Source organism: Halichoeres trimaculatus, unplaced genomic scaffold (genome assembly GCF_033239565.1).
Source record: "Halichoeres trimaculatus isolate MK-OKI-2021-1 unplaced genomic scaffold, fHalTri1.1 fHalTri1_scaffold_61, whole genome shotgun sequence".
Taxonomy (NCBI): domain Eukaryota; kingdom Metazoa; phylum Chordata; class Actinopteri; order Labriformes; family Labridae; genus Halichoeres; species Halichoeres trimaculatus.
This window is the reverse complement of record NW_027437240.1, coordinates 71,485-79,972: the sequence shown is the minus strand read 5'-3', so window position 1 is coordinate 79,972 and position 8,488 is coordinate 71,485. Positions and strand designations below refer to the sequence as shown.

General features: G+C 45.9%; 1 protein-coding gene and 1 long non-coding RNA gene across 2 annotated transcripts; one reads left to right on the top strand and one right to left on the bottom strand.

Annotated features, from left to right (window-relative positions):
* Positions 1 to 506: 506 nt before the first annotated feature.
* On the bottom strand, positions 507 to 3,802 carry LOC141786677 (uncharacterized). The gene is made up of 3 exons (XR_012597919.1): positions 3,748 to 3,802; positions 958 to 1,790; positions 507 to 616 (listed from the first exon to the last, which is right to left on the bottom strand). It is a non-coding gene; the product is annotated as an uncharacterized LOC141786677 (long non-coding RNA).
* On the top strand, positions 1,456 to 8,484 carry LOC141786675 (uncharacterized). The gene is made up of 3 exons (XM_074665228.1): positions 1,456 to 1,524; positions 6,174 to 8,135; positions 8,280 to 8,484. The coding sequence occupies exons 2-3, from the start codon at positions 6,212 to 6,214 to the stop codon at positions 8,390 to 8,392; spliced, it is 2,037 nt and encodes a 678-aa protein (XP_074521329.1). The 5' UTR covers positions 1,456 to 1,524; positions 6,174 to 6,211; the 3' UTR covers positions 8,393 to 8,484.
* The last annotated feature ends 4 nt before the right edge of the window (positions 8,485 to 8,488 follow it).

Sequence of the window (8,488 nt, the reverse complement as noted above, 5' to 3'; positions counted from 1 at the left end):
AAACGTGTGTGTGCTCACTTGTGTAAATGTGTGTGTAAAACAGAAAATGATCAATGATTTGAATAAATACAGAAAAATGTGCAAATAAAGCCTTGATTGTTTTCTTCCTGAAAGTAAAAAAGGTACAAAACTCTGGTTTGTCCTCAAACACTTTGGCTTAAACATAAACAGAGAACTGAAGCTGCAAATGATGCAAATGATGCAAATTAGGAGTCTCTATCGCATCCATGTTCCATCTCTACATGAAACCTCAAGGCTGACTGTTGCAGTCCTTTAAAGTTGCCAGTAGAGTGCGGAACACACACACAAACACACACACACACACACACACGCACACACGCACACGCTCACACTCACACACAAACACACACACACACACACACACACACACACACACACACACGCACACGCTCACACTCACACACAAACACACACACACACACACACACGCGCGCGCGCACGCGCACGCACACGCACACGCACACGCACACGCACACGCACACGCACACACACACACACACACACACAGTTTCCCCACCCTCCATACATCTACATAGTCTATGTGACAGGTCAGTAACTCTGCATCCTTCTCTGGGAAAAGCTGGTGGCCCATTTCCTGTAAAGAAAAGCAGAAATGAGGCTCACAGTTGAGAGGACAGTTTGATTTGAGTTCAGTGGTGTTTTATAGGCTGAAAAATGAATTCTACATTCAAAACTATTTACAAATGAAGATTCTATTCATTGTTGTAAAAACAGAATTGAACAGGAGTTTATTGATGTGCGTGCAGACAGAATGGTTTTTGGATTGGTCTGCTGGTGTCCTCCCCCAGCAGGGGGGTCACTGGTCTCTGGTACCACTGTTATGATGTTCACTGAGAGAAAAGTTCAGGGTCCCCTGGTCTGACTAACCAGCCAGAGTCTGCGTGTGCTGTTTTATTGTGAAATAGAGCAGATCACCTGAGCCAGTAGCGCCCCTGAGTCCCTGTCCCGGTCCATCTTCTCTGTTTAATTTGATGCGAGCCGCTTGAATCGATTTCTGTTCCCGACGTCACTCGGTGCATGTCTTACTCCAGCCCTGGAGTCCTGATCTGTAATAAAGGGGAAAAGGCTGAAAGATAAGCTGAGAAAAAAGTAAAGACCAACAGAAAAGCTTTGAACTTGCAGGTAAACACATCAGGAGACTTAGGGCCTATCAGCCTAAAGAGTTTTCATACTCCTGTAATGTTTTCAGTTTGCTTAGGAAGGTTTAGGCAGCTAGACGGGATCTTTTTGTCAGAACGGAAAGCTCTAGAGCAGGGATGTCAAACTGGTGCCAACTATTTTTCCTTCCAAGCAAGAACTCCAGCAGCTGATTCCACTGATTAGTCCCTGCTCTCTGCTTGAAGGTGAGGTCACGAGTGGAATCAGCTGGTGGAGTTGTTGGTTGGAAAGAAAAGCTGCAGCCTCTTGGCCCTCCATGGCAGGAGTTTGGCATCCCTGCAGTCTCCAGAATGGCACTCCTCACGGGTCGAGGCAGATATTAAGGTGAGATTAAAGTGAAAGTTTAGCTCTGTTCCACTTGTGTGTATGTGTCAGTGTAGCTTTAAAGCGAGAGGGAAATGTATGAGGTAAAGATCTAGGTGGTCCAGCTGGAGGTGATTTAGAGAGTGACTGAGACACACGGGGATGTCCTCTGGGGCATGTCCTCTGGGGATGTCCTCTGGGGATGTCCTCTGGGGATGTCCTCTGGGGCATGTCCTCCGGGGATGTCCTCCGGGGATGTCCTCTGGGGCATGATGGGTAGTCCACAGCTAAGAAAAGATGGCAAGTGTGAGATGGCTGAGAGAAATAGACAGACTGACATAGACAAGGATGCGACAGCTTAAAGGAAGCAGCAAAGCTGATTTGAAGGCGTTGTTAATCCAGGAGTGATTTGACTTTGCGGCTTGTTTTTGTGGAGAAGAAAGAAAATGTGTGAAGTTGTTGGTTGATTTGTAAAGTGCACTAACTGAGAATGAATGCAACCCGCGCACCCCAGCCCGCGGGCCCCTGCCCAACCCTAGGCGGGTCGGGGGCCAAGTCTCCCGCCCCTGGCAGCCAGCCCTTTAGCCCCCGCTGTCCCTCGGGGCCTTGCTCTCCAGCGGGTCCCGGGGAACCCTCACCACCCCAGCCAGCCCGCCCACCCTGGCCAGACCCTAACCCAACCCCAAGCGACGCAAGGCAACGCGACGCAAGGCAACGCGACGCAAGGCAACGCGACGCAAGGCAACGCGACGCAAGGCAACGCGACGCAAGGCAACGCGACGCAAGGCAACGCGACGCGATGCGACGCGACGCGGGCCGGGGCCAAGTCTCCCACCCCTGGCAGCCAGCCCTTTAGCCCCCGCTGTCCCTCGCGGCCTTGCTCTCCGGCGGGTCCCGGGGAACCCAACCCCCTGCCCTGCTCTCCACTGGGTCCCGGGGAACCCAGACTTAAACCCCCCTCCGCCGACTACACCACTTGGCCCGTACCAAAAGAACATTGCGCCCCTGGTAGGAGGAAGCCCTTTTTTTGAGAAGGCAAAAGAAAAAAAAAAGTGTCCACAGCCTGCACAGCCTATGCACTTTGGCCTGGCTCTCACAGAAGCTGGAAAAAACAAAGCTTGGTTCCCAGAGATAACTGGATCACTTTCTGCTGATCTAAAAAACAAATCAGTGCCGTGCTCTATGTGCTTTGCAAACCACCGAGAAACAGCAGAGAGACTGTGTCTCAAATCACTTCTTTACTTCCACCGTCTATCTGGAGAGCGTACGCGTGTTCACATTGACACTTTGGAATTACGTGGAGCACTTTGCTTTCTCAGCTGGTGAACTCAAAACAGTCAGGCAGTTGAGTGCTGAACGCTGAACGCTGGCTACTTCTCCCCCTCAGCGGTCTCCACGTTGCCTACACAGAGGAAGAACGACCAAAGGACGGATGACGGTTACAATTCATGAATGACAGAAGAACACCTGTGAACAGATGTGAAATGGGATCATCACAGCCGCAGTGTGAAAATGTAACAAATTCTGAGCAAAGTGAAGACATTTTTTTTAAGTCAAAACTTAATTATAGATAATAATTAATAGTAAAAATAATCAAAGATATTCTAATGTGAAAAATGACAGCTCTGTCTTTAGAAAATGTTTCAGTCAGTGCATTTTGGTCTGAATAGAAAAATGTGTAGGTATGTCAGGAGTTTGTGCGCTCTGTCTTACTGTAGAAACATGAAGGGGATCTGCTGTTTGTGGGGACATAAAAATCGCCCAAAGTTTGCACATAAACCATATTATTAGGAGATTACGCTCTTTTAAAATGACTTGTTTATATTTTCTGAAGTTGCTGCCTTCAGTCTGTTCTGATAAATACACACTGAATCTTTGCAGCAAACCTCTGTTAATGTTTATTCCCGACCCTTCCATCACTTTACTGGCTCCTTCATTTTATGTGAGCAGTAAAAAAAAAAATGATCTGGCTAAAAATCTGTGGATTTCCTTTCACTTGAGTCTAACCCTACCTCCACACGTTCTGCCTCTCCAGCTGTCTGAGGTGGAGAACTTGATAAGTGATTGCTAGGGGCGGGAAACATGGTTTAAACTAGATTAAAACAATACAAAGTAGTGTACAGTAACAGCTCAGGACGTAAACCTCGCTTTATCGCTCGGGAATACCCGTGTTTACGGTAGACTTTCAAGTACTGGTTCAGTACATTGTCGATTAAACAATGTTAAAGATGTCAGTCGTCTCACCTCTCCTCCTGTGTCAGCCCTCTCCTCCAAGTGTTGATAGTTTCATGTAGTCTTCTTCATCCCAGCGTTATTTCACAGCTAATAAGAAAAGTCGGCTCCATACCGCCCTCCTACGGTCGGGATGGGCTTCGTTCATCCCGAGTTCAATAAAAGAGGGCCGCTTATCCCACTTTCAGCATCTGAATTACCGGATCAAAACTCTCAATTCCTACTCAGTGAAAATTGTGTTTGTATTTTTTTTCATAGTTATTAATAGTTTGATTCATTTTTACATCAAGTCGTGTTTATGCTGAAAGCGACGACGTATGTAAACCACTGGAGTCGACGTGTGAAACTTTTGGGAAAATAATCAATTCTTTCCAAGAAAAAAAAAAAAAAGCATTATTTTCTTAAATTTCCAGCAGACATCGGAGGGTTAATAATTTGGACTTTTATTACCCGTTTTAATATTTTGTGTTATTTTGTTTATTGTCAAAACGTCAGGGACGCACGGGTTGCGTCTGAATTTGATTGGTGCAGATGAATTCTAGAATCTGTGAATTCATCGGGGTATAAAATCAAGCTGGACGTTCCTTCCGCCTTTTTCACCAAGGCACTTGGAGAGGTATGTTGCAGTTTTTCCTGCTAAAGCTTTGCTAGCTTAAGCACAACTCAATAAAATGCATTTTTAATCGTATCGGGTTTCATATTGTGTGTTTCATGCATGTATTTTTGTATTTCTTGTTGAGATCTGTGACTTTTTGAAAGGTTTGACAGAGTTCAAATCACCCCTTGGGGTGAAACGGACCTTTGATCACAACAAGACTAAAAGGGCTGCTTTAATTCATTTCCGATTGTAAATTTCAGTGTGAATTTCAAGTTAAAATACAGTTTTTAGCTTTGATAGTTTCAGCTGCGACATTGCCCGCATCGTTGTGTTACAAGTATACTTGGAAGTTGAACAAAAACAAGGTAATGCTTCAGATATGTGTCAAAAGAAAGAATATTTTTGTCTCTAAGCTACCAAAGTTAACTCGGTATTGGTTTATCTTTTATGTCCATGCATTTATATGAATTCATTTGGTATTAGTGACTGTAAACGGGGCGATTTCTGCCGCACGAACTCTGTGGTCGCAAGGCCGCTGCTATGGCAGCACAAGCTAGTTTTTCATCTGTTTTCACAGTTTTCGGCTAATGTTTCAGCCATAAAATACTGCGGCACATGCTAGCTCTGTTTATCTTTTAACAGATAATTTAAATAGCCATTAAACAGTACACTGTTAGCTCTAATCATAACACGATGGATGAAGGGTTATTTCTCTTTTATTTACATAAATATTCTGCGTCTCTACTGTCACTGAACAGATGTCTGTCAGCAGTTATCTGAACTAATTTAACGAATAACACCAAAGGTTATGGCGATTGTTGGCTTTTATTGAGATTTGTGACGCTCTCAAAAGGTTTGACGGAGTTTAAATCATCCGTTGGGGTGAAACGGATCTTTGATCATAAATAGTCTAAAAGGGCTGCTTAATTACTTTTCCGATTGTAAATCTCAATGTGAATTTCAAGTTAAAATACAGTTTTTAGCTTTGTTAGTTTCAGCTGCGACATTGTCCGCATCGTTGTGTTGAAAGTGTACTTTGAAGTTGAACAAAACCAAGGTAATGCTTCAGATATGTGTTCAAAGAAAGAAGAAATTTGTCTTTAAACTACCAAAGTTAACTCGGTATTGGTTTATTTCTCTTTTCATGCATTCATATGAATTCATGTGGTATTAGTGACCGTAAACAGGACAATTTCTGCCGCACGAACTCGGTGGTCGCAAGGCCGCTGCTATGGCAACACAAGCTAGTTTTTCATCTGTTTTCACAGTTTTCGGCTAATGTTTCAGCCATAACATGCTGCAGCACAGCGCTAAACAGTTAAACATTGATCGAGGAGATCATATGAGTGTAGCGTACAGCTATGGGCCACAAAGATAACTTGACTACAGTTTAACATGTCTGTCCAGGTCATATTTTCAAATGTGCTGACGTGTCTTTGGGACTGTTTCTGTGATACAAATATGACAAGACTTGATCCTGTTGTTTGCAAAGAGATGTGAATATCATGCTTTGTACTGGTGTCAAAGTCAATAGAATAGAAGAGGACACGTTTGGATTATCCCGAGGGGAAATTCAGGAGTCACAGCAGCAGCAAAATGTCAGATGTTGCTGTTATTATAGCCCTCACTACTATTTGAACAGAGTTTATCAGTCAGAACTAAAATCACATGGTCCTTCATGTTGTCACTTCCCCATAAATATTCAATCCAATACAAACAATCAGTTGTAAACAGTAAATGACCATGAAGAGATAAATGACTTTAAGATGTGAAATAAAACAAAGGGTATTTTGGTTTTATTTTGTAACTAAACAAATGTTCTGATAAATTTATGTTTCAGAATACTGACACGAGAAGCAAAACAAACTGATTCAAAGCATGACCGGGAGGAGAGAGGAGCAGAGGAGAGGAGGAGAAGAGAGAGGCGGGAGAGGCTTGTGGAGAGAGATCAAAAGTATGGAGAGCCTGAGACAGGAGCAGGAGGAGGTGGAGAGAAAGGTAAGTATGAGCGGCCTGAGGAGCAGGGAGAGGAGACACAGCCAGGAGCGAGAGGAGAGGGAGAGATGGGATTGGGAGGAGACGCTGAGACAGGAGGTGATGGAGGTAGAGAGAAAGGTAAGTATAGCCCAGATGAGGAGGAGGGAGATGAGACAGCGCCAGGAGCGAGAGGAGAGGGAGAGATGGGAGTTGGAGGAGACACTGAGACAGGAGGAGGAAGAGAGAAGGGTAAGACTGGCCAGGATGAGGAGGGAGGAGAGGAGACGGAGTCAGGAGCGAGAGGAGAGGGAGAGATGGGAGTTGGAGGAGACACTGAGACAAGAGGAGCAAGACGGAAGGGTAAGACTGGCCAGGATGAGGAGGAGGGAGAGGAGAAGGAGACAGGAGGAGAGAAGGGAGAGATGGGAGTCGGAGGAGGAGAAAGACAGAAGGGTAGGTATGGCCAGGATGAGGAGGAGGGAGAGATGGGAGTCGGAGGAGGAAGACAGAAGGGTAGGTACGGCCAGGATGAGGAGGAGGGAGAGGAGACAGAGCCAGGAGCCAGAGGAGAGGGAGAAGCTGAGACTGAGACTGGAGGAGGAGAAGAAGAGGTTGAAACTGAAGAAGAGAGAAGAAAGAGCGAGACGGGTAAGTTTGGAAAGAAGGAGAACACCGAGAGCTGAAATACTGGGACTGCAGGAGGAGGAGGAGAGACTGAGACTGAAGAAGGAGGAGGAGGAGAGGCTGAGACTGGAGGAGGAGGAGGAGAGACTGAGACTGAAAGAGGAGGAAAGAGAGACACAGGTAAGTTTGGAAAGAGGGAGAGAAGAAAGAGAGAAATTACTGAGACAGGTGGAGGAGGTGATTCTGAGTGAGGAGGAGCTAAGAAAGGCCATACATGACCTGAAGAAGGAAAAGGAGCTGTATGACAGAAACAGACTGAGACTGAGGGAGGAGGAAGAGGAGAGGCTGAGACTGGAGGAGGAGGAGGAGAGAGTGAGACAGGAAAAGGAAGAGGAGAGCCGGAGACTGAAAGAGTACGAGGAGAGACTGAGGCTGGAGAAGGAGGAGAAGAGACTGAGACTGAAAGAGGAGGAGGAGAGACTGAGACTGAAAGAAGAGGAGGTGAGACTGAGACAGAAAGAGGAGGAGAAGAGACTGAGACTGAGAGAGGAGAAGAGGAGACTTAGACTGGAGGAGAAAAAGGAGAGACTGAGACTGAAAGAGGAGGAGGAGAGACTGAGACAGAAAGAGGAGGAGAGGGAGCGACAGGGGCTGAAGAAGGAGGAGAGAGAGAGACAGGTAAGTTTGGAAAGAGGAGAACAAAGAGAGAAATTACTGAGACAGGTCAATCGGACTAAGGAGGAGTTCAGGAAGCTAAGACAGGAGCTAAGAAAGGAGAAGGAGGTGTATGAAAGAAACAGACCCAGACTGAAGGAGGAGGAGGAGGAGGAGGAGAGAAGACAAAGACGGAAGAGACTGAGACAGGAGAAGGAGGAGGAGAGACTGAGACTGAAGAAAGAGGAGGAAGAGGAGAGACTTGATGAGGAGGAGGAGAAGAAGAGCCTGAAACTGGAGGAGGCAAAGGAGAGACTGAGACTGGATGAAGAGGAGGAGGAGGAGGAGAAGCATGTAGTTGAGGAGGAGGAGAAATGTGGAGGACAGGCACACTCTGGGGAACAGGAGGAAGAGGAAAGTCAGCAACCTCTTCAAAACAGAGGCCTGTTTTCGAGACTGAAACTGCGCCTCCTGGAGCACCAGAGGAACCAGGTCCTCAAGGCCATCACCAGGAGCCAGAAGAAGGAGGCCAAGATCCAGGCCAGGGGTAAGAAAGCAACTTTCAAACCTTGTTGTTTTTTTTTTACATTTCTCTGATGAAGAAAAGATTTGATTTGATCAAAAGTCTGCCAAATTCAGACAAGCTCTCAGCTTCACTCAAAAGTGACCTCGAACGTTGTGTTTCTTTCAGAGGACGATCCTGTCATCAAGGAGCTTCACACAGGCAGGCAGCAGAGGAAGAGGAGGGAGCTGCAGGAGAAGCAGAAAATCTTGGAGGAGAAGATCAGCGGCAAGACCAGGTAAGGGTTCCAGGATACACCCAGCCAAGGAGAAGAGGTAAGGATTTGGTAAGTATTTGGATTATTTAGTGCACACACGTTTCATCAAACAATTAAAAAC